Source organism: Trichosurus vulpecula, chromosome 6 (genome assembly GCF_011100635.1).
Source record: "Trichosurus vulpecula isolate mTriVul1 chromosome 6, mTriVul1.pri, whole genome shotgun sequence".
Lineage (NCBI taxonomy): Eukaryota > Metazoa > Chordata > Mammalia > Diprotodontia > Phalangeridae > Trichosurus > Trichosurus vulpecula.
In genome coordinates this window covers 78496430-78523454 of record NC_050578.1, presented here as the reverse complement: position 1 = coordinate 78523454, position 27025 = coordinate 78496430, and the positions used below count along the sequence as shown (strand labels likewise).

At 39.6% G+C, this 27025-nt stretch overlaps 1 protein-coding gene across 1 annotated transcript in view; it reads right to left on the bottom strand.

Annotated features, from left to right (window-relative positions):
• The window catches only part of SCARB2 (scavenger receptor class B member 2), a 70306-nt gene extending 46833 nt beyond the window's left edge, over positions 1–23473 (bottom strand). Inside the window, exon 1 of the mRNA XM_036763025.1 lies at positions 22703–23473. Within this exon, the coding sequence (XP_036618920.1) occupies positions 22703–22819 (117 nt within the window). The 5' untranslated portion in view covers positions 22820–23473. The remainder of the gene's footprint in view (positions 1–22702) is intronic.
• Between the last annotated feature and the right edge of the window lie 3552 nt (positions 23474–27025).

The following is a 27025-nucleotide window of genomic DNA, read 5'->3' as shown; positions in this document are numbered from 1 at the left end:
TCTGCTTTGGTGTCCACTGCCTAAGCCCCCTGTCCCTACCTCATCCCTAGTTCCTAGTTCAGTACTCAAACCCTGGAGGCAGGAGTGCAGAAAATCAATGTGGTAATTCAAAACTTATTCTTCAAACAGCAGAAAAAGGCCTGATTTAATGCCCTCTGGCACTGGTTTTTTTTCCACCTTAGCTTGGCAGTGCCTTGAGACAATAGCAAAATAAATCTTTTTTTTCATGGTGAATGAAAGACTTGGCCTATAACCATTGATGGCCTTTCTGGATAAGGTATGCCACTTGTGAGGTGCCTTGGTTAACTCTGACAAGCCTTCTTATACCAGCTCTACAGCAGCTGCAGCCAAAAGGTCGGTCTTGACCTGTGCGTAGTTGATAGAGGCAGCCAGGCAAACATTGGTTCTGTTAGCTACACCCAGACACTCAGCACACAATGGCACAAGTTATTAATTAACAACCAGAAAATCATAGCATGTATATGTACAAACCCTTGCTGGATAAAATCAAGATTTTGAAATAAATGCAGCTGTTTTTGTTGGGGGTAGAGCAGACATAACCTTCTCATATATTCTTTTGTCTAGTCTCTTTTTTCCAAGCAACTGTTTCAAGAAAGGTTACTAAATAGTCAGATTTTCCCAATATATTGATTGGTTTTGCTGATTTTTTTCCTCCTCTCATTTTTTTCTTTCTTTTTTTTTTAAAAACTTGTTATAAGGGGTGGCTCTCTGGAAGGGAAAAAGTGGGTACAGGGTAAATTTTTGGTTTTGTAAAAACAAAAGCTATCAGTAAAAACTTATTTTAAAAAGATACTTGTGAAGGAGAAGAATCAGGTGAACAATTTCTATAATAACAATAACATTTGGAAGACAAACAATTTTGAAAGACTCAAGAATGCTGTCCAGTGCAATGAATGGTCAACCACAATTCCAGAGGACTGATGGTAAAGGATGCTACTCATCTCATGACACAGAGGTGATGGACTCTGGGTGAAGATTGAGAGAGTTTTAGACATGACTAATGCCAGGTTTTGTTTTGCTTGACTATAAATATTTGTTACATGGATTTTGTTTTTCCTTTTCTTTTTTCAATGGCAGGAAGGTGAGAGGGAGAAAATACCCATTTTTATAAATAAAAATGTAATTATTTATAATTATTATAATCATATTATAGTCATTATACACAATTATCATATTATATCATAATTAAAATAAATAAAAGGAAGTTATTAAATAGTTTTGTTGTCAGGTATAAAACCTTGAAAGCTAACCAAACATTTATCGAATACCTACCATATACAAGATTCTTCATTAGCTACAATGGAGTTTACCAAAAAGCAGAAGAAATGGGCTCTGACCTCTAAATAGTTACACTGTAGCTGGAGAGATCACATGGGTACACACAAGGTCACACAGCTAGTAAGTATCTTGAGTGACCGGAACTGGGGGCTTGAGAGCTATGCTTTGTTTCCTCTATCATTCCTGCAGGTTGCTCGTTAAAATACCATTGGCTCACCAAATCTGCAGCTGGTAGAGGCTTTATGGACTGGGTTTCCATAGTTAAAAATTCATCACAAAGGTAAGAGGTCTGAGTTCATCTTGCCTGGGACATGGTCATTTCTACTCATTCCTGCTGCAGCTGTTCAGTCCTTGGGTGGGCCCAGGCAGGCAGAAGGAGGCTCCCAAAGCAAGAACAGGCCTTGGCTGCTGCTCTGTTCATTTTATAAATAGCTAGGCCACAACGTGTTCTACGATGTTTTGACCTGCCTGAAATAGAGCAGGATGCAGATTCACAATAAATATTCAGTAGATTTAATTTCTTAGTGAAGAAAAAAAATTAAATGCATCACAAGGAAAACCTTCAAAAAAAAACCTCAAATATTGTGCAACTTATCATTTATGACCTTTATCCCCTCTCTGATTCCATCCTTCCCTCTCCTGATTTCACTCCTGACAGTTGATAGTTTGGCCTCAGATTTCCTGCCACTGGAGCACTGGCCTTTCCCAACTGAACTGGAGCAAATATCTGGCCTCTTCCTCTCCTTAGCTCTCCCTTCAATGTCTAGTTTCCCTCCAGGCATGCCGGGAGTCTCAAGTTGTGCAGGCACAGCTTTCCCAAGGGAAGTTCTTTGTTCTTGGTCCCCCATGAAGGTGGGGTGAGGGACCTTTGGAGGGAGTCAGTGTGCCTGGAGTCCCTCTGCCCTCCTTCCTCCCCAGAGGAGAGCATATGGGGTATTCAGGAAGGTGGTTAGCCAAGCCCTTTTTGAGGGGTGCTCATCCACCTTTAGCGTCCATCTATCAGGTCTTGAACCCGTGTGTGAGCTGGGGGTTGTCTACCCCAGGCATGTGAAGACCCCTCAGAATGGGCTGATGAGAACAATCTGTTGCTTAGAGCTTAGTTAGACATGGAAAACTACCAAGATCATCACTACATCCTGGGTCATCTTCAGTCCATTCTACATTTTTTCTTTCCACTGGACTTTGATGATTCTGGAATAGAGATCGAGGCTGATGATTTGGTGCAATCCTGCCTCACTTAAATCCAGTTCCCAAGCAAGTCGAGACATCATCCTGTGATGTTTCTGGTCCTCTTTGAAAATGAAGAACAAACAACAATTTCCCCTACAACATTTTGGCTTTCTCCTATGCCTTCAGAGCATCACAGGCCTTTCTCCGAGGCCCCAGCCTGTTCTCTTCTCCATTGTAAGTCTCTCTGACATCTATCTAGAAAGAATCACAGGATCATAGAGCTAAAGCTGGAAACAGGAGTGTACCGGAAACATCTTGTACATTTTCCGAGGCAGCTGTTAAACATACACCAGCACACCCCTGTCTCCAAAGGACTTTGCAAAGGATCTTCTAATCTAAACTCCTCGTTTTTACAGATGAGGAGACTTGCAAGTAAGGACTTGACCAAGGGGAGGGAAATAAATGACTTGCCAAAGTCACACAGGCAGCAGAAGTAAGGGTGGTGTTGGAATCCGAGTCCTTCCATTCCAAACCCATTGCTCTTTCTACTGGACCAGATTGCCTCCTAACAGAGACCGTGAAGAAGCAGGAATAGAAGTCTGTCAATACTAATTCTTAAGTGGCCACTTCTCTGTATTTTTTCTTGTTTTTTCACTCTCTGCCCTATCTAAGTCAGCAGTACCATGGAAGCAACAGAATTATTTTGAACCTTTTTAGAATCAAGGCATAGAAAAAAATTAAAAGTGCTATAGCAGAGAACAAGAGAAAATTCAGAAGGAAGCACAGAAAAGCAGGATAGTTTTGAAAATATGTAGTATTTATTAGATGGGTTTTTAAAAAAGTAAACAGTGTGAAATGGAAATTTACGGTTTCACACTGAGTCCTCTTTCTGTGTATGTGGAAATGCTTTTTCTTTTCTTTCTGTATTTATGTTCAAAACGAATAAAAACTTTTTTTTAAAATCAAGGCATCTCCAGACAACCAACTGTTGTGTTTTACTGAAGAGGAGCGAGATGGCTAAGCCTAGGTCAAAGACTCACCCAATGGGAGCACAAGAGCTAAGGACTCAGTTCCAGAACTTCCAAACTGGTTTTATGCTTCTGGCTTGAAGCCACTTAAACAAAGAAGGAATCATTTTCTTCTGCTTGTGTCATCAGTTACAAGCCTTGGAAGCCAAGCAGGTTTTAAGCATACCTGCCCAAGGCTATTATGGCAAAAAAAAGAAAACTAAAACAAATACTTAATTATTCTAAGCCTGGATCACTCTGACATGAGTAGTAAAGAGTGATTCATTCTACCCATTATCACAAGCCAGTTTCTTTTTCCTTTTTGATGAACTAACCTCTTTGGAGAATGATGCAAGAGTTAAAGAAAACCAGAACATCCAAGGAACTTTAAGTAATGTCAGACACCAGAAGGGGAATATGTTGGAGTTCAAGAATAATAGTAGTGGACCCTCATATGGCTCAGAAAGGATTTTTGCACCTAATCTCACAAGGACCCTTAGCTTCACAATGACCCTGCTCACAGGTAGAGAGAATGTTATTATTCCCATTTCACAGACAAGGAAACTGAGACCTAGAACAGTGAATTGACTTGTCACATAGCTACTAAGCGTCAGAGGCAGGATTATAGCCCAAGTTTTTTCTAACCTTGAAGACTGATGTTTTTTTTTTCCAACACAGCACCTAAGCTCAAGAGTTTAAAAGCAAATTAAAAATCAAGGTGAGACATCTCTGAATTTCTAAGATATGACAAGCATTACTCAGGTATAATACCGTGGCATTGCACTCAAAGGATTTATACTTGCAAAGGACCTTAGCGACTATGCAGTCCAACCCTTTCATTTTGAATGAGTGAAAAGTTATTTATTAAGTGCTTACTATGTCCTAAGTGCCGGTGATACAAACAGAAAAATTAAGACAGTCCTCACTTCCAAGGAGCTGACAGTTTTCATGGAAGAGACAATACATAGAGTTCAACTCCAGGGTAGGTGGAAAGGCTCCTTAGGCCAAAGGGTGCAGCAATCAATGCTTTGCTGCCCAGGCACCATTCCTGGGATCTAAAGGGTATAGTGACAAAGCAGATGGTAAGGCCACAATGGCAGGACAGAGGAGAAGGCCCGGTGGTCCTCAGTTTCACCAGAAGGATTACAGTTGTCTACTCCCAGCTCACCCAAGGCTTGTGAGCGGTCTTGTTAATCCTTCCCATTTGGCCACCTCAAAAAGCCTGGGGTTTGAAAGGAGGGAAAGGGAAGGGAAGGTGTGACTTGGAGTCAGGAAGACCTGAGTTCAAATCCTCAAATACTTACTAGCTTTATGACCCTGGACATGACACTAAACCTCTCTCAGCCTCAGCTTTCTCATCTGCAAAATAGGTATCCTATTAATGGTATCCTCCAAGGGATAGTGGGAATAAATATAAATGTTAACTGAGGTTAAACTCCATTTTGTTTTAAGCTTACATTTTGTGACTAATTATTATATGTTTTTCTATGATAGATAAACACTTGAGTGGTATAGTTTGGCAATGATGCATGTCCCCCATATTTATTAAACAACTACTAATAACATATGCCCCCCAGATTTAGTAAATAACTACCATCTGTATATGTCCCCCAAATCTAGTAATCAGTTGCTAATGATGCATGTGATTCCCAAATCTGGCAAACAACTGATAAATGCCAATGATGAAGGCTTTGATTGACAGTTATCTTTTATCATGAGTTTAAATAATTGATCACCAAGAAGAATTTAGATGCAACTTGCAAATCTCCTTAGCCAGAACCATAAAAATACACCTTGATGGCCCAGTCATCATTAGCGTATTCCTGGGTGGGGATCAGGATAGACTTCTATATTCCCCAAAGATGAAAATGTGAGCATCCTGTGTTTGTTTTGAGAGTAGTGCTGATTGATGACAACTTGTCAGAAAGCCACCTTGGAGGAAGACACAAAGCCAGAGGCAAGGCAGAGAATGAATGTTGTTGAGGGAGATGTCTCTTGGGACCTTTAGGAATCAGGTGGGTGGATTATTGCTAGAAAGGTTCATGTTCATATTACTGAATAGTCTACAAAGTTCAATCACATACATTGATGACTACAAGCCTTCTCTGTGTACCATCAGTCTTAATAAGCATCTATAACATTTATTAGAATAATAATAGTAGTAAATGATAAATCAATTTCATGAATATACCATGTATTACCCCAGGGTAGTTGTAAGGATAAAATGAAATAAAGCATGTAAAACATCTTGCAAATCTTGAAGTACTCCATAAATGCTTTTATTAAGTGCCTTACTCAAATTTAATTCTGTGTGGAGCAAAGCATTTCTAAACATTGGTGAGAAAGGCTTCTCAGGCTACTGTGAAGTTTCTGTGGCTATGTCTGTTAGAGTGGTAACAAAAGTGTATCCTCCGGCAAAAAGACTGATAGCCATCCCATAGTGACTCTTACGATATGTCTCCTCATGTGAGGCAATGGTATGGCTCAGATGGGCTCTGGACCCTTCTGGATTAATCTTCAGCCTGACTTTAAGCAGCCTTCAAGGGCAGCTACTCTCTGAGCTCATGAACCTGAATTTTCTGTTTATGTGATTTCCCAATGGAAAAGTAATCCCTTGGGGGAGCTGCATTAAGCATTTAGAGCACTTGCTTCTGGTTCTTGGGGAGCTTTCAGGCCACAAGGCTACCAATGAAGTGTTCTTTTTAATCTTTAGAGTACAAAAATAATTAAATATAAATTGAGAATTCATGCAGTCACTCACAGGGCCTAACAATTCAAGATGGTCATTGATATCCTGGGAGAACCTTGCCTAAGAAGTGTAGACAGATTACAGAAGAATTCAGGTTTTTAAGCTTTGTTATACATTCGAGAATCACAGCCCCTCAAAGTTAAAGGGTAGGTCACCAATAAGATGCCATCCAGTCTTTCAGAAAAACCTGGAAAGACTTACATGAACTGACGCTGAGTGAGGCAAGCAGAACCAGGAGAACATTGTACACAGTGACGACCGCTCTGTATGATGATCAACCATGATTGACTTAGCTGTTTTCAGAAATACAACGATCCAAGAAAATTTCAAAAGATTCATGATGGAAAATACTATTCACATCCAGAAAAAGAAGTGTGGAGTCTGAATACAGATCAAAGCATATTATCTTCACATTTTTTTTGTTTTTTCCTTCTCGTGGTTTTTCCTTTTTGTTCTATTTCTTCTTTCACAACATGACTAATGAGGAAATATGTTTAACATGATTGCACATGTATAATCTATATCAGATTGCATGCCATCTAGGGGAGGGAGGTAGAAAAAAATTGGAACTCTTATAATAGTTGAAAACTATTTTTACATGTAATTAGAAAAAATAAAATACCATTAAGCGGGGAGAAAAAAAGATAGCATTCAGCCTCGGCTCTAGGACTTTCCCTCAGCTAAACTCACTACACCTCTTAAGCCAGCAATTCAATTTTAGATAATTTAGCATCATCATCATCATCTAAACATTTATTAAACACCTACTATGTGTCAGGCTATACCGAGCAATGAGGACATAGAGAAAGGGGGGAAAACAGTCTCTCGCCCTAAAGGAGCTTATAGTCTAATAGGGAAGACAACAGGCAAACAACTATGTATAAATAAGATACTAGCTGTCTCTAAAGTCTTAAGTCTTACTGCAGTTTTGAGCTTTAATAGAAGATTTTTGGGACAATCTTCATATAAAGTATAAATTGGGGGTAGCCTCAAAAGGAAGACAGGTTTCTTGCAGAAGGTGAGACTTGAAGGAAGCCAAGAGATCCAGGCGGTAGAGATGAGGAGGGTGAGTCATCCAGGCCTCAGGGAGAGCCAGTGAAAATGCTCAGAGAAAGAGTGACTCCAAGGTCTGGGAAGAGGACAGGAGCCCACTAACTTGAAGGGAGTTAAGCTGTCAATGTTTGGAAGAACTAATCAGGTTAATTAAAAAACAGGAGAGTATATCCCTGTAAATTATTCAATTTGTATAGTTTTGTGGAAACATATTTAAAATCAACCTCATTTTTAGTAAAACCAAAAGTATTAAGAAGTGAGATTTTTCTCTAAAGCCCTTTCCAAAATTCTTGGAAAGGAAGGTGATCAGTGAAGGAAGGCTTTCATTAAGTGAATGGATTAAAGGTGGCAACCAGAAATTGAACTGAGATAAAGATGTCTAGTCAAAGGTAAGTAGTCTTGCCCTTCTTCCAGTACCCATCTATTGACCTATTTAAGGAAACCTCCCTGGAGGATGGGAAGAGAAATATGGTTGCTCAATTCTTGAATGTCTACATAAGATATCTTTTCTGTGCTCAATATTCGTACAGATATTACCTAAAATAATATATAACAGTCACGTTGGAGGGAAGTGGAACTATGACAGTTTGGTAGAAATGGCTTTGATATAGATTTAATGTTAAATTAAATAACACATACACACACACGCACACATATATATACATATATATATCTTGTTTCTATATAGTTGTTTTTATGTTGTTTCCTCTGTTAGACTGTGAACTCTTAGAGAACAGAGCTTATTTTTTGTCTTTCTGCATATCCCTGGGGCTTAGCACATAGTAGGTGCTTATTAACAAATGCTTGTTGACTTGACTTGGGTTTCCCATTCATCCTAATAAAATAAAGGAGCACTTTAAAGAAACCTACTATGTGCTCTGTTTTACAAAGGACATTTTATTGGGAAAAGAAACTCAGAAGCGACGCAAGGAGGAAATCTGAAAAACCTAATGTATCAATCTTTGGCCGTAATCACGTAAAGTTGCTTAAGGAGTGATGGAAACTGGCCGGGAAACCATTGTAGGGAAGGGATTTTGTCTGGAGGCTACACTAGAGTCTATTTTACCATGAGGCAGGAAATAGTACATGGTTAAGTGGGATCTGTCAAGAGGATTATATGGAATTATAAAAAAAATATGGAATTATACCAATCTTTGGCATTTGATTAAATAATACCTCTGGGAAGGATGTTCTAGTCTAGCTGATAACTATAAATCTGGCAGCATATAGTGATCCTCTTGATAATTTATTATTGGAATTAGTTTGGACTTTTAGAAATATCTTAGAAAATATAGAAATATGAATCCATGTACAAGTAAACATACCTTCTATAGGCTAGATATCTCATCTATATGAATTGTTTCCATTGATTTGTGATTTCTTTAACATGGGCATTTCTCTTCTATGGGTCCAGATCAGATCCCATCCATACATTCTCATTGTATGAGCCTTTCCGTGTCCTCCTAGAAATCTTTCAAGAGGTCCACTCCAACAGTAAGGAGCCTTTTTCTCTGTCTTTTGACATTAAATGGATATTGATGACACACTCAGCTTGTCTATCTCTTCTCCCTCTCTTACTACACCTCCTTTCCTGGTCAGAAATAAAAAGAGAAAGACACAGAGATGCAGAGACACAAAGAAAGACAAAGGAGAGAAACAGAGACAGAGAGAGGGAGGGAAGAAGGAAGAGAAAGAGAGAGAGAGAGAGAGAGAGAGAGAGAGAGAGAGAGAGAGAGAGAGCGCTGTGATCTCACGGTTGGGAGGAACTCCCAAATGAAATGTAGAATGGCACCTGCTTTGCATTTTCTAGTCCAGGGGTGGGCTGGAGTCCTTGAGAAGTTCAATAATTTGCCAGAATAACACAACCAGGATATATCAGGAGTAGCATAATTTGGGTTGCTTTCTTCCTGCCTCGGTGGCCAGCTCTCTGTCTCCTGAAGATGCCCCTTACCTTACTTCTCCTCTGCAAATCTTTGCTGCTAATATGTTACAGCCTATTCATGCCCACCATGAGACACTGCATTGTCCTTTGGATGACCAGCATTTTTAATTGCTCAGAGACTATGGTATTGTATGACTCAAAGCCATATAGCAATACTAGAAGAAATTCAAACTTTGAAAGATGGTCCTTTGTTTCTGGGAGGAGCTTGAGGGCTCAGTCTGGTACAGCTGCTCTTCCCATTTGTGATAAGACTGGTATTTACTGGAGTTCTCCCTTTCCCCTGGCCCCCACCCTCAACATGAGTTATGTTGTTGTTGTTGAGTCATTTCAATTGTGTCCGACTGTCCCGTGACCCCATTTGGGGATTTCTTGGCAAAGATACTGAAGTGGTTTGCCATTTTCTCCTCCAGCTCATTTTACAGATAAGGAACTAAGGCAAATTGGGTTAAGTGATTAGCCTAGGGTCACACAGCTAGTAAGTGTCTGAGACTAGATTTGAACTCATGAAGATGAGTCTTCCTGACTTCAGCCCAGTGTTCTCTATCCACTGCTCTGTCTAGCTGCCCATAGGTTAGACTAGATTTTTTTTCCAAAAGGTCAAGAAAAACAAGACTTGGTTGGCCCAGGCCCGGGGCAAGGCTTAACCTGGGCCACTCTGGATGGCCACTCTGGTGGCCTCTGGCTGGGATGATGTGGCTTCCTAGTCATAAGCATAGTCAAGGGCATAAAAGATCCTAAATTGGGTTTGTTGATGCCCTTCAGACATGGTGGATATCCAAAGACCATGTGAGTCACCATACCCTGCCCAGCTGACCCAACATGCTTCCACATGGAGAGCAGCTAAGTGTCACTATATCCCTATTGCATATCCTTATTGCATATTTCCTTAGTGCTAAGTAAAAATCCTTTTTAAAAAAATGCCCATCAATGCATGAGTGCCTCATTTCATCCCAACATTGATCCTCAACTAACAAGATACCAATGTTAGACCCACTCCTAAATCAGACAGCCAACAAGCATTTGTGCCAGACACTGTCCTAACGGCTGAGTACAGAAAAAGGCAAAAGACAGGACCTCTCCTCAAGAAGTTCACAATCTAATAGGCAAGACAACATGCAAACAACAACATACAAACAAGGTACATACAGGATAAATTGGAGATAGACACTAAATAGAGGAAAGACACTACTTCGGGGTGGGGGGGGAAATCAGGGAAGGCTTCTTGTAGAAGGTGGGATTTTAGCTGGGACTTGAAAGGAAGCTGGAGAAGCCAAGATAAATTGATGAGGAAGGAGAAAATTCCAGACTAGTGAAAGAACAGAAGCTAGTGAAAATGCCCATTGTCAGAAAGAGATCATCAGACTTGAAAAGGTTGGGAACCATTGAACTCATGGGAATTGGAAGTTTTAGATCTCTTTGGAGCATACACAGAATTTAAATCTTTTGAAAAGAACATTATTTAAGTTTATAAACTCTCTTATGCAAAGTTGTCTAACTCCATGAATCTGGCCCTATGGTTTTAGAACCATATTGCTGTTTTTCCAAGGATAAAGAACTGGAAAAAGTACATGCCCATTGATCAGGAATGGCTAAACAAATTATGATACATGAATGGAATAGAATATTGCTGTGCTATAAGAAATGACAAATACATAGAAGAGAAACATGGAAAGATTTGTATGACTTGATTCAGAGGAAAGAAAGGAGAACCGGGAAATGGCTATAACAATGGAAATGAAAACAATGACAACAAAAACTCAAACTGAACTCTGTGTAATTATAATGCTCAAGCTTGGTCCTAGCCAAAAAAGGGGGATCGAATGCGCCTCCTTTATTTGAAAAGGTGGGGCACAATGGGTTTGGAACATTGCAATCTCTCTAGGTTGATGTGTTGCTTAGCTTTGCTAAACTGCTCTCGATGTCTCTGTCTTTTAAAAATTTTTTGTTATGACAGGAGGGCAGATATATTCTCTGTAGAGATAAGGCTTGGAAATGAAGGTATATAAAAACAAAAAAGTATATTTTTTAAAAAAAGAACTATTGCTTTTATTTGTAGCATCTTACTAATTCAGACAGACAAATGACGGTAATAAGATAATGTCTTGGACACTGATCACTGCAAGAGATGAGATGAGTTAAGGCACTAGACTAATTTCTGAGATTTTTTTTAGCTCCAAAATTCTATAATTCCAACTACTAAACCATACTATTTCTCTTTTTTTACCTAAGATTTTTTACATTTAATTTTTATTTTATTGTTTTCTCAGTTACATGTAAACAAAAATTTTTAACATTGATTTTTTAAAAATTTGAGTTCCTAATTCTTCCTCCCTCCTTCTGCTCCTTCCTCCTTGAGAAGGCAAGCAATTTGATATAGATCATACATATGCAGTCATACAAAACATTTGCACGTTCATTCCTCTTCTTAAGAAGAGTCGGTGGCTCCCTCTTTCTGCCAAGATAAAATACCAACTCCTCTGTTTGGCATTTATAAAGCCCTTCACAGTCTGGCTTCAATGGGTGTTTCTCTGGATACAACATGCCATTTCTTGTCTTTGTATCTTTAATCAAATCATGCACCATACCTAAAAACCCTTCCCCCTCACCTCTGCTCCTAGGAATTTCCAGGCATCATCAAGGTTCTGTCGAAATGCCACTTTTCCTAATTTCTGCAGTTATTAATTCAATCTTGACTTTTTATATATTTCCTACTTACTTATCTGTGGGTACACAGTCACCCTCCTCCACCCCAACCCCAGCCCCAATCAAAACTATAAGCTCTTTTAAGAAAGGGACTCTTCATTTTTGTCTTTGTACCTTCCTCAACATTTAACACAGTGCCAGGCATATAGTAGGTGTTGAATAGATGCTTGCTGAATTGAAATGGACTGAAAGATTCCATTAAAAGAGACCAAGGAAAGTATGTTCTGGTATGGGGAATGGAAAGAGAGAGTTCTTAATTGAGGAAGTAATTTTGTTTCCTTGTTTAATAGAACTTGAAGCCAAGTTTAGCCGGATTTGGTGAAGACCATCTGTTCTATCAGGCTTCTGCTTGCTTGACTTAGAAGAAGCAGCCCAACTGTAAAATCTTTCATGGAACTCAAATTAGCCATCTGGAGCACTCGGGGATCATAAGCTCCATTGGGATACCCACAGTTCGCTGCAATAAGGCTCCCCTCTGGCTACTATGATGTGTTCTTTGTTTGATGGAGGGACAGAATAAAAAAAGTGAACCATCCCCTCTTTTCATCCCTAGCTCCTGAGCCTATCCTTCCTTCTTTGACTTTGGCTGGCTCTGTTCTCATACTTCTGAATCTAGGTTGTTAGCAAGTATGCCAAGATGAAAAAGTATTAGTTCAATATTCTGAAGTGCATGAGATGCTGTGAAGCATCTATCACATGCTTATATTATATTTTAATAAAGCATAATTAATTTAATGTAAAAAATACAAAAATGATTTCATAATCAATATCTTAAAACTAATTTTGTGTATTTTTGATGTATGATTTTAAATATAAATTATGATATAATATTTATATAATTACATTCTATAAATATAAATTATGATTATATTTATATAATTACATTCTATAAATATGATTATATTTTAAATTTATCATTATAAATTCTAATTGTACATTTTTTGCTTTCATAGATACCACATTCCATGGGTATAGCTATTATTCAGAGGTGGCCCCCATCTCAACCCATCTGATATTAGCTATCCCTTCCATTCATTCATTCATATTTCATTTCATTTGTATACTTCATTTGTAAATTTGATCTTCATCCAAATAGTAAATAAAATTGTTGAAAAGAATAGGTCCTAGAACAAATGTCACAGGGGATCTTCCTTCATGTTAATATGTGCCCATTAATTAGTACTCTCCTAGTTGGGCTGTCCAACCAGTTAAGAATTTGCCTAAGCAAACTAATTTTTAAAAATATCAATAGCTACAGAAAATACTTTTTATAAAATACAATACCCATTTCTATTTAAAAAAACTAGAAAATATATGAATTAATCAAACTTTTTATTAAAATGATAAATAGTATATACCTAAAACCAAAAGCTAGTATTATATGTAATGGGAACAAACAAGAATCCCGTATGATAAAATTAGGGATAAAGCAAGGATGACCTTCATCATCACTTTAAATGGCATGATGCTAGAAATGCTAGCTGTAGCAAATAAGACAGGAAAAAGAAATTGGAATAAGCATAAGTAAAGAAGAAACAAAACTATCCTTTTTTGCAGCAGAGATGCTGCTGCATTGAGAGTCAACTTAGAAGATGGAAACAAAAACTTCAGCAAAGTTGCAAGATAGAAAACAAAGACACATAAATCATCAGAATTACTTTATAATACTAATAAAACCTAGCAGGAAGAAATAGAAATAGGAACTTAGTTTAAAATAATGATAGAATGTATAAAATTTGGGGGGAATCTACCTGCCAAGATATACACAAAAGCCATATCAATGCAACTAGGAGCATAGGGAATTAGCATGTATATAGTGCCTACTATATGCCAGATAGCAAAACTGAAGGCTGGAGAAGTGAAATTGTCTGACTAAGGTCATATAACTAGTTAATGAGTGAGTTGAGACTACAACCCCAGTCTTTGGCCTGCCAGTATAGAGCTCCACAATGTCATACTGCTGTGAAGATCAGATTGAACATCTCATGCAAAGGATTGCCCAGTAAGGAAGAAGCTCCAGATCCCCAGCTGTCTTGGCCTCTATCCTCCTGAATGTTTCATCGCTCTCTGTCCCCCAGATCCATTGACTTTTCCTGGATTCTAGACAGATATCTACTTCCATCCCCCCTCCTCCTTATCCCCTTTCCCAACTTGAGTAGAGGCAAAATTGGAGCTTTTCAAAAGGGACTTCCTTCTTTTTTAAAGGGAACAACAAACAAAAACCTGCAAAAGCAAGAGAAAAACTGAGATTTTTAGAGTACAGTTTTCTAATCTTAATTTAACTAAAATCTTGGAATTTATTAGATCACTAGCTTGCACAGAAGCCCTCATCTTTGACCTCCTTTTCCTGTCCTTAGAGTCAACCCTACCCCATTTGTCAAGAGAAAGTAATTTGGATGGAGATGAGAATTGCAGTCAGAAGTTAGGATTAGAGGGAAAAAAGCTACAAGATTATTTTTTATTGAATTACAAATATTCATAGTAATTAATATATAACTCAACTATCTCTTAGAATTTAGAGGAGTAAGTTCATTGATTTATTCAGCAAGTCTTTATTACACCCTTACCATATGATGGATATTAATATAAGGTACTGGAGATACAAAGACAGAAAGAAACAGTACCTTGCCCTCTAGGAACTTACATTCTATTGGGAAGAAAAAAGGTAATGAGGACACATAGATGAAATGTGGTTCATAGGAAAGAGCTTTGGACAGAAGAGTCCAAAAGAGTCCAGAAATCAGACTTGGTTTTGAAGCCTGGCTTCACCACTTACTTACTAGCAATGTTACCTTGGGCAAGCCTCTTGTTACTACTATTATTATTACCATTATTGTTATGTAGTGCTATACAATAATATTGCTATATTATAACACCCTGTCAGAGATCACTTGCTCATTTCTTACTACTGATGGTTGGTTGGGTCCCCAGAGTGGTAGTTGCCTTCTACTTTCAGGATACCTATCTAGGGATAACTCTGTGGGTGGTTATCCTTGTAAAACTAGATCACAAGCCCCCATTAGTGCTTCTCCTTGACAATCAGCCAGGAGACTCAATTTTTTACCAAAGGCATTTACTCAAATGGCATAGCAAGAACAGTGGTTAAAAAGCATTTACCCCAAACCAGGAGCACAATCTCTCACAAATACACACAAAGACTAGGTGTGAGAGGAAAAGGGTGGACATTGGCTTCAAGTACATGGTGGTGAAGCAAACATGTAGGGGACACATATGACCAGAGCAACTCATAACTCTGGAACTCCATAACCTCAATATCTTTTCTGCCTCTGAAGCAGGGCAGGATATGGCTGATGCTTGCTCTATTTCTCAGGGCTTACTGTTTCTAGGGTATAGTGTCTCAACTGGATAAGTCAATATTCAGCTACTGCCAGCTAGGCTAGGCAGGTTCCTTAGCCACTGGGTACTCCATCTTTATTGATCTTCAATGGGCAGCTATAGAATTTTCCACTCTCAGCTGCTGGCTCTCTTAACCTGAGTGTGTGCTCTTTTCAGCAGTAGTGTTACTGTGCTTTTACTTAGGGTAACCAATGACCCTTGCCTTAGGGTTGGCATAAGCCTCTTCCTTTTGAGGCTCTCAGAGTCTTTTTTGTCATCCCCAGAGATGTGGGAGAAGTCTTGACTTTCTTCTGCCATCAAAAGTCCTGGCTCTAAAGCCTTTTCCCTCAGTAAACCATTCCATATAGCTTTAGGGTCATCAGTTTCTTTATTATTATTATTATTTATTTTTGCAATTAAATGTAAAAACAATTTTAATATTCTTTTTTAAAAAACAATTTTGAGTCCCAAGTTCCTCCCCTCCCTTTCCTTGAGAGGGCAATTTGATATTGATTATACATGTGGTCATGTAAGACATATTTCCATGTTAGCCACATTGCAAAAGAAAACAGACCAATAAAGCCCAAGAAAAATAAAGAAAGCTAAAAAAGTGTGGTTCAATCTGCATTCGGATTCTATCAGTTCTCTCTCTGGAGGTGGATAGCATTTTAAATCATAAGTCCTTTGGAATTATCTTAGAACATTGTGTTGCTGAGAAGAGCTAAACCATTCACAATCCATCATTGTACAAAGTTGCTATTACTGTGTATAATGTTCTCCTGATTATGATTGCTTCACTTTGCATCAGTTCATATAAGTCTTCCCAGGTTTTTCTGAAACCATCCTGCTTATCATTTCTTATGGCACAATGGTATTCCGTCACAATCATATACCACACCTTATTCAGCCATTATCTAATTGATGGGCATCCCCTTAATTTCCAATTCTTTACCACCACAAAAAGAACCGCTATAAATATTTTTGTACATAAGTCCTTTTCCTTTTTCTTTGATCTCTTTGGGATATAGACCTAGTAATGGTGTAGCTGGGTCAAAGGGTATGCATGGTTTTATAGCTCTGGACATAGTTCCAAATTGTTCTCCAGAATGGTTGAATCGGTTCACAGTTCCAACAGTACATTAGGGTCCCTATTTTTCCACATCCCCTTCAATATTTGTCATTTTCCTTTTCTATCATATTAGACATAGGTATGAGGTGGTATCTCAGAGATGTTTTAATTTGCATCTCTCTGATCAAAAGTGATTTAGAGCATTTTTTTCATAAGACTATAGATAGCTTTGACTTCTTAAAAATGCCAGTTTGTATCCTTTGATCATTTATCAATTGGGGAATGATTTATATTCTAATGAATTTGACTCAATTCTTTATGAGAAACGAGACCTTCATCAGAGGAACTTGCTATGAACATTTCCCCCCAGTTTCCTGCTTTCCTTCTAATCTTGGCTGCTTTAATTTTGTTTGTGCAAAACCTTTTTAATTTCATGTAATCAAAATTATCCATTTTACATCCCATAATGCCCTCTATCTCTTGTATGGTATTTTTTTTCCTTATCCATAGATCTGATAGGTAAAATTTTCCATTCTCCCCTAATTTGCTTATGATATCACCTTCATGTCTAAATTATGGACACATTTTGACCTTACCTTGGCATACAGTGTGAGGTGTTGTTCTATACCCAGGGTCTGCCAAATTGCCATTCAGTTTTCCCAACAATTTTTGACAAATAGTGAGTTCTTACACCAAAAGCTTAGATCTTTGGGTTTATCAAATACTAAACTATTCTGGTCATTTGCTACTATGTATTGTGTACATAATCCATTCCACTGATCCTAGTATAAATCCCACCTACTCATAGTGTATGATCTTTGTGATATATTGCTATAATTTCCTTGCTAGTGTTTTATTCAAATTTTTTGCATCAAAATTCACCAAGAAAATTGGTCTACCATTTTATTTCTGTTTTTGCTCTCCCTGGTTTAGGTATCAAAATGATATTTGTGCAATAAAACAAATTTGGTAGGACTCCTTCTTTGCTTATTTTGAAATTGACTGTTCTTTAATGTTTCATTGAATTCACTTATGAATCTATCTGGTCCTGGGGATTTTTTCTTAGGGAGCTCATTTGTGGATTGTTCCATTTCTTTTTCTAAGATAGGGTTATTTAAGTATTCTATTTCATTTTCTGTTGATCTGGTTAATTTATATTTTTGTACATGTTTATCCATTTCACTTAAATTGTTAAGTTTTATTGGCATGTAATTCAGAAAAATACCTCCTAATAATTGTTTTAATTTCATCTTCATTGCTGGTGAAGTCATGCATTTCACTTTTGATACAAAGCAGCTAGGAGGGGCAGTGGATAGAGGATCAGGCCTGGAGTCAGGAAGACTCATCATTCTGAGTTCAAATTTGGCCTCAGATATATACTAACTGTGTGATCCTGGGAAAGGCACTTCACCCTGTTTACCTCAGTTTCTTCATCTGTAAAATGAACTGGGGTAGGAAATGGCAAACCACTCCAGTATCTTTGCCAAGAAAACTCCAAATGGGGTCATGAAGAGTAGGAGATAACTGAAATGACTGAACAACAACAATTTGGTTTTCTTCTTTCTTTTGTAAATTAAGTTAATCAATGATTTATCTATTTTATTAGTTTTTTTCATAAAATCAGTTCCTAGTTTTATTTATTACTTCATTGGTTTTCTTACTTTCAATTTTATTGTCTCTCCTTTGATTTTCAGGATTTCAAATTTGGTGTTTAATTGGGGATTTTTAATTTGTTCTTTTTCTAGTTTTTCAGTTGCACGCCCAATTCATCGATCTACTCTTTCTCTATTTTATTGATGTAAGTTTAGAATAAGCTAAGTAAGTTTAGAAATACAAATTTTCCCCTAAGCACCACTTTGGCTGCACCCCATAAATTTTGGTATGTTGTCTCATTATCATCATTCTCTTTAATGAAATTATTGTTTCTCTGACTTGTTCCTTGACCCACTTATTTTTAGATTTAGATTAGTTTCCAATTAGTTTTTAATCTATGTTTCCATGACCTTTTATTGACTAATTTTTATTGCTTTGTGATCTGAAAAGACTGCAGTTAATAGTTCTGCTTTCCTGCATTTGGTTGGAGGTTTTTATGCCTTTATACATGGTCAGTTTTTGTGAAGGTGCCACATAAAGCTAGGGTATTCAGTTTCAATTGGTCAATGCCACAAACCCACAGGGTTCAGGGGATAATAAAAAAGATGAGTATCTGGGGAAAAATATATGAATGTAGGCTGTGCCTTCAAGGCAAGTTAATTGTCTTGCTAGCCTCTTAATATGCAAATAAGAATATTCAAGTCTCCATTTATAAGGTAGGAAATGTCTATTTTGTATCTAAAGTACTTCTTTTTCCCTCACCTTACATTTAATAATAATAATGAGCAGATATAGTAGAGCTTTAAGGTTTGCAAAGTCCTTTTTTTATATTTGATCTTCACAACAACCCATGAAGGTAAGCACTATTATTATCATGGCTTTACAGATGTGGACACTGAGGCAGACAGAGGTTAAAGTGACTGGCCCAGGCTCACCTAGCTGGTAAAGTATCTGAGGCTACATTTGAACTCAGTGTTTCTTGATTCTAGGCCCAGCACTCCACTCACTGTGCTATGTAGCTGCCTGTTGATGCTTGGGTTTTTTTAGCCCCAGAAATGTAGGACATTTCCACTCTTGGCTTTACCAAACCTAGAAAAAGGGCTTGGCCTCTTAATGTTCCGGAAGCTGGCCAGTGAGAAGCTTTGGTATAGATGATGTAGATGTAGATGCAGTGTAGATGGTATAGATTTGGTGTAGATGTAGTGTTTCTCCCACCTATGCCTAGCCTCTCTTCTCAACCCCCATACCCTGGGCACTGGGTGCTGCTGGAGGTTACCTGGTTATACTTTCTTTTAGGCACCAAAGTACCAGATGATGATGGAAAGCCAGCTTAACTATAAAAGGAAAAATGGGGAAATAAAGATGCATAATATCTTCAAACCATTTCACCAAAATGGCCTCATTGATACTTAGGTTATCCCCATGAAACAGATGTAGGTGGAGATGATATTATGTCCTTTGGGTAAATGAGAAAATCAAGGCATAAAACAATTAAGAGGGCTGCCCAGCATCTTGAAGAGTCATTGGTGAGACCAAGAATGAAAAAAAAGTCTTCTGATTCTCAATACTTCATCCCTCAGGTCCCATGAAAACTGTTCCTTAGTTATCCATTTCTCACTAATAAAATGGGCCCAAATTACTTAGTGGAATATCTTAGGGATATTCTTTAACTTTGTACTGGTCCAATATCTTTATCAAGAACTTGGATGAAAGCATAGGTGGGATGCTTACAAAATGAGCAAATGACAGAAAGGTAACGTGGTGGTTGACAGTCGAGATCCAGAAAGATTTCAGTGGGTAGTTAGGAGTTAACGACCACAGAGTTAAGTAGCCAAAGTTTAAAAGATTAAATTTAATAAATATGAGTGCAAAGTTTTATTCTTAGGTTAAAAAGACAAAACTTCACAAATGCACCATGGGAATAAGAAGGGCCTAAGCATTTGTATAACACCTACTATACCCCAGTCACTGCGCTAAGCCCTTTACAAAGATGAGAAAGGTGTGCCTTCACAAAAACAAAGCTTATGAAAAAGACCTAGGAGTTTCAGAGAGCCATAAGCTCAGTGTGAGTCAAAAGAATTGATACAGCAACCAGAAAAATCCAAGTGATCTTACAGCATGTGTGTCCAGAAAATGGGAGACAGTTGTCTCTTGGCTCTCTTGACTACATCTTAAGTATTGTGAGTAGATCTGAGTTCCAAATTTTAAGCAGAACATTGACAAACTAAAGAACAGCCAGACCACAATGGTGAAGAGTCCATGGAGAGAACTGAAGATTAAAAAGATCAGGGATGATTTGTCTGGAAAAAGATTTGGGAGGGAAATGATTGTTGACCTCAAGTATTTTCAGGGTTTTTATGTAGAAGAGATGAGGCTTATTCTCTTTGGCCTCAGAGGCTGAACTAAGAAGAATAGTTTGAAGTTGCAAAGAGAGTGAAAATTCAGCTTTGCTATAAGATGCTGAACATTAGACTGATCCTCAAGTAAAGTGAGTTACTTTGGGAAGCAGTGGGTCTTCCAGGAGAGGCTAGATGAATATTCGATTGGTACATTATAGCAGGGATTCCTCAACTATTTGACCTTGGGGGAGTTTGAAAACTCAGATCTGTGATTACTAGTGAATGTTTGTAGAGAAGATGGAGGTTTGTAAAGGCAGGCTCCTCTGTTGTCCCTTCAGTATTTCAAACTTGATAGCTTTGCTCCAGGGTGCCAACATCGATACTGCTGTGGTTTCTCTGTTCCCTCTCTTAAACCCAGCTACCACTGCCCACCCTCCCTATCACTGTGGCACCTCTCTCATGGAGCCTGACTTGCCCCACACCTTATGCACACCACCAGATGGAAAAAACTGCCACACAATAGAGGTGTTGGACAGTTGCTCTGGGGACTGGGCTTTAAGAAATGTCCCATCAAGAAAAACTCTCAAAAGCAACCAAGCATCTCTTGAGTCCACTTATAAAGAAAAAGGCCCAATAAAAATAAGATTTTTCCAAGTTCCTTTAAGAATTTTTCTTTCCAATTTCTATGTGCAATATGTCAGCAAAGTGCTTGCTCCAACAGGTCTGGGGAGGCTTTGAGGGTTGGGAACTGGAAGTTAGGAACCTCAGTTTATAGCTCAGACTCCACTTACTGGCTACCTGACCAAAGTCTGGTAACATCACTTCTCTGAGGGAATCATGGCATCACTGACTTAGAACAGAGAGGGAACTTTGAGGCCATGGAGTCCAACTCTTCTGTATGAAAGATGGAGAAAGTGCCACTCAGGTAGGGTAAGTGATTTACCCAAGGTAGGAGGTAGTTTCCTTATATAATTTCTGATTTATCATGTTGGGGGTGATAAATGCATATATTACCTACTTCGTGGTGTGCCTTGGAGGCAGTACAGGCTACTAGATAGCAAGAGACTTGGAGTCAGGAAAAGCTGAGTTCAAATCCCACTTCAGGCAATTAATTACTTAATTAAATCGCTCCTCATGTAAAATGAAGGGCCTGGCCTCGATGAACTGGAAGATCCTTTCCAATTCTAAAGTTATGACTTCGTGAAATCCTAAATTTTGTAAACCCTAGATCAAGGATTGGGAACCTGCGGCCTCAAGGCCACGTGTGGCCCTCTAGGTCCTCAAGTGCGGCCCTCAGGATTCAGTCAAAGGACTGGCCACATGTGGTCTCCAGGCCGCAGGTTCCCTACCCCTGCGCTAGATTATGCATTTGAATCATTATTAAGAATTTTATGCCTGAAGGACAATGAAGTTTTGAGAAGAGCCCCAAGGAACAGTGGATGAAAGAGGTCTATTGTTGACAAAAGATAGGAACTGTTAACGCAGGCAGTCAGTCAACAGGCAAGAAGAATGGACAAAAGTCCTTCCTCCCTTTCCCAGAGCCAAGAGGAGGAGTCACACGAGGCAGCCCCACATCCCAGTTCTACGTGATTGCTTTGGGTCTGAATCTCAGCTGGTCGGGTCACTTCCAACCCCACCCCATTCACCCTTTCCCCACCCTCCCGACAAAAACAAGAATACTCTAGTGTTCAGAGCCTTTCCTCCACCCCAAGTTGAAAGGCCTGTTAGGCATCAGAACAACCGCAGTCTACTGTTGTGTTTAGATTTCGTTCCTTTGTTGTTTTCGGGGTTTTATGAGGGCCGACGTTAGGGTAAGAGCGGGGCCGGGGCGGGGGGTGAGAAGTGGTGTAGTGGGGGGCGGGGGCGGGGGAAGGTTAGCAGAGCCTAGAGGAAACTCCAATGAGAGTGTGCTTTCTGAAAAAGTGTAAAACATCCATTTCTATCATTCCCCACCACTACCCTCAGCTCCATTGAGTCTGACAATGACCCCCCCCCCCCAGGGCGAGAGAGGACATAGAGGGAGAACAGGGCCGGCCTTTGGATGTTCCTTACCATCCATCCTTCACCAACACACCTCTGGGGCTTGACACAAACGGACTGCCCCGAATATACAGGGACACTCCGGTCTCATGCAGTAAAGCTGCAGCATCAGGCGGAGGGAGAAGAGGAGGAGGTGTGTGTGTGTGTGTGTGTGTGTGTGTGTGTGTGTGTTTTATTAAGATCTGGAGAAAGAGGGACACTCCCGTCCTCTGCTGAGAAGGGAGTGGGGCACCAGGATCGAGAGACAGTCATGCCCCCTAGAGAAGCACCAGGACCTGGGGACAGAGGGCCATTCACTGCCCTACAGAGGCAGGAGCAGAGTGGGAGGCGCCTTTCGGGGTCCGCTCTGACCAACCCATCACTTCGCTCCGCAGCCCCCAGAGCCCATCTCATCTCACCCACCTGCTCAATCGCTCGGTCCACAGTTTTCTGGAACACACGGGCCACCAGCAGGGTGACACTGCAGACGAGCAGGAGCAGGGACAGCGTCCCCACCGCGTAGAAGCAGCACTTGGCCATAGCCCGTGTGCCGGCAGCCGTCTGCCGCAAGCGCCCCAAGCCGCTGCGTCCTCTGAACCCGCCGGCCGGGAGCTGGATGGAGCCCGGCCCCCCCGGACTCCCCGGCACCCCCGGCCCCTCCGGTCCCTCCTGGCCCTGCACGGTGACCTCACCCACGCTCTCTTGGCCGGCCGGCCGGAGCTGAGTCTGTGTTTCCGGGAGCCCCGGGGGCTGAGCTGCAGGGTGGCGGGGGCCGAGAAAGCCTGTGTTCTTGGTTTCGGTTTCCTAGAAAAGCCCTGATCGAAAGGGCATGATCGGCATTCCCAGAGGACGCGCAGGAGGCGGGCGGCTCGCAGCAGGCCGGCTTCGCAGCTTGGCCCCAAAGGCTTCCGCCCCGCGCCAGGAGAGAGGGCAGCAAGCAGCGAGCCGAGGCTGTGCCCGGATCAGCGGCTAGGGCGGCGGCGGGGGAGGGCCGGAGGCGGGCTGGGAGGCAGGCTGGGAGGCTGAGCTTGCAGTCATGTGCCCCGCAGTGACGGCCGAGCGGCCCAGCACCTGCCCAGGGCCGCTGGGACTAGCGGGTTAGCTCTGCCCACCCTGCCTGCCAGGCTGCCCCCCTCCACTGTCCCGTCCGAGTGCTCCGAGCCCGGGGACCGCCGTTTTGCCCGAGGATTGAACAAAGAACCGGGGGTGTGGCTCTGGGAGGAGAAAGGGGGCTGCTGAGACCAACTGCCCCACACCCTCCTTCCTCACGACTTTTGTACTTCGTATTACAGGTCCTAAGATGCTAAGTGGCAGAGGAGGGGCCAACCTGCATTGATAGAGGGTATTTCCTCACCTGGGAGTTCCTTATAATAAGGACATCACTGAACCAGTCTCTATCCCTATCCTAGAATCTATAAATCATACATTTAGAGCTGGAAGTGACCTTAAGATCATCTAATCTTCATGTTAAGGATGGGAAACAGAGGTCCCCAGAGTAACTGTCAGTATTTGAACCCAGGTCCTCTGACTACAAATGTAGTGAAAGAACGAAAGAGAGAGAGAGAGAGAGAGAGAGAGAGAGAGAGAGAGAGAGAGAGAGAGAGAGAGAAGGAAAGAAGAAAGAAAGAAAGAAAAAAGAGAAAGAAAGAAGAAAGAAAAAGGAAGAAAGGAAGAAAGAAAGAAGGAAGAAAAAGAAAGAAAGAAAAAGAAAGGAAGGAAGAAAGGAAGGAAAGGAAAAAAAATTGATTTTATCTCATATGTATCAATATATGTATATTTTTTTTCCTCAAAAGAAAGTAAACTCCTTGTGGGCTGGAATGGTACATATATACACATACCCACAAACATACACACACATATATTATTTATGTATATACAGTGCCTGGTGCATAGTATGCTTAAAATGTTTTTTGATTAACTGATTGCTCAATACATATAATGCACAATAACACATAAGTGCTGGAGAGAAGTGCAAGTGCTATTGGGGCATTGATGATCAGGAAAGTTTGCTTTCCCTATGGTTTCATCTAATTTCCTCCTACTACAAGTAGGGCTGCACAGATAGATCATTATGATAATTGTCAGTATTATCATGCATACTGTATTACCATCTTCCTAGTCCTGTCAAGCTCCCAATCTATGAGTTATCCAGGACTCTCCACCGTCTCTCGCCCCCCTCCCCCACCCCTCACTCCCCACCCCCCCATCCAATCTTCTGCCAAGGCCAGCCCATTTCACCTTTGCACTGTCTCTGCAATATGCCACCCTTCTGTCCTCTGACACTGTAGAGCAGGCCCTCAGTATCTCATGCCCGGATTGTTGCAATAGTCTGCTGATGGGTCTGCTTGCCTCAAGTCACTTCCCATTCCAACCTCACCCCTGTTCAGCCATTAAAGTGATTATCTTAAAACACAGGTCTGACAATGTCACTCCCTTATTCAATAAACTTCAATGGCTCCCAGTCACTTCCAGGATCAAAGCCCTTAATAACCCATACTCCTACTACCATTTGAGTCTTACACCTTCCTCCCAGGCATGTACCTTTTGATCCAGTGACATCGACCTCCTGGCTGTTCAACAGACTTGGTTGTTGGACTGTCTCCCATGCCTCACACTCTCTCTCCTCTGCTCTGCCTACTGACCTCTCTGGCTTCCTTTAAGTCTCAATGAAAATCCCATCTTTTACTGGAAGCCTTCCCTGACCCTTCTTAATTTCTGTTTATTCCATATTTATGTATATGTATATATAGTGCCTTTTAAACCTAGATAGGTCTAACCAAAAAAGAAAAAAAGAAAGTTAAGGATCTGAACAGAATTTCAGAAAAATTAAATGATAGTGCCCTGGCTGTTTGTGAATGAAAAGAGAAAGTGGCAACATATTTCTCAGCTGTACATGGCACCTTTAGAAAAATTGACCATGGACTAGGTATAAAGACCTCACAAGCAAATGCAGGAAGGCAGAAATACTGAATATGTTTTTTTAAAGACCACAATGCAAAAAAAATTATATTTAACAAAGGGCCATTGAAGAAAGGATTGAAAATTAACTGGAAACCAAATAACTTAATCCTAAGAAATTAGTGGATCAAAGATCAATAAATTATGGAAATTACAAATTATTTCATTAAAATAATGACAACAATGAGATAACATACCAAAGTTTGGGAATGAAGCCAAAGTAATCTTTAGGGGAAATTTTATTCTCTAAATACTTTTACCAGCAAGAGAGAGAAAGCACAGACCAACAAACTGGACATGCAACTTAGAAATTCTGAAAATCACAGAAGAGAGTAAAATTGAAAGCAAAAAAAAGGATTTAATAAATAAAACTAGGAGTTATGAAAAATAAAACAAACCATTAGCTAATTCGATTAAAAATAACAGGAAAACCAAATTACTAGCATTAAAAATGAAAAATAATTCACAATAATTGAACAATATATTTTATTTCTAATTTTATAATTATTTTTAAAATATATTTTAATTATTTCACTAAATATTTCCCAAATAAATGTAAAAAAATTTAACATTCACTTAAAAACATTTTATATTCCTAATTCTCTCCTTCCCTCCCTCCCCTCTCCCTTCCTTGAGAAGGCAAGAAATTTGATATCAGTTATATATGCAAAGTCATACAAAATATATTTCCATATTAGACATGTTGCAAAAGAAAACAGACAACAAACCCAAGAAAAATAAAAAAGTGTATTTCAATCTGCATTCAGAGTTTATATTTGCTCTGGAGGTGGATAGAATTTTTCATCATGGGTTCTTTGGAATTTTCTTAGATCATTGTCTTGATCACAGTGGGTAAGTCTTTCACAGTTCATCATTACAATATTGCTGTTACTGTGTATGATGCTCCCCTGATTCCACTTACTATACTTTGCATGAGTTCATATAAGTTTTCCCAGGTTTTTCTGAAAACATCTCACTTGTCATCTCTTATAGCACAATAATATTCCATCACCATCATATACAACAACTTGTTCAGCCATTCTCCAATTGATGGACATCACCTCATTTTCCATTTTTTTTCCACTGCAAAAAGAGCTCCTAGAAATATTTTTGTTCATGTAGGAACCTTTCCCTTTTCTTTGATCTCTTTGGGATACAGACCTAGCAGTGGTATTTCTGGATCAGAGGGTATGCACAATTTTATGGCCCTTTGGGCATAGTTCCAAATTGCTCTCCAGAACAGTTGGATCATTTTACAACTCCACCAACAGTACATTAGTATCCCAATTTTTCCACATCCCCTCCAGCATTTGCCATTTCCCTTTTCTGTCATGTTAGCCAATCTGCTAGGTATGATGTGATATCTCAGAGCTGTTTTAATTTATGTTTCTCTAATCAATAGTGATTTAGGGCATTTTTTCATGTGACTATTGATAACTTTGATTTCTTCTTCTGAAGAAATTCTTTGACCATTTATCTACTGGGGAATTGTTCTTATTTTCATAAATTTGGCTTAGTTTCCTATATATTTTTTAAAAATGAGGACTTGTTCAGAGAAAGTTGCTGTGAAAAAATTGTCTCAGTTTCCCGCTTTACTTCTAATTTTGGCTGCATTAATTTTGTTTGTGCAAAAGTTTTTTTTAATTTTATGCAATCAAAATTCTCCATTTTACTTTCTGTAATCTTCTCTATCTCTCTGTATGGTCATAAACTCCTCCCTTATCCATAGATGTGACAAGTACATTTCTCCCCATTCTTTCCTAATTATATCACACTTTATGTCTAAAT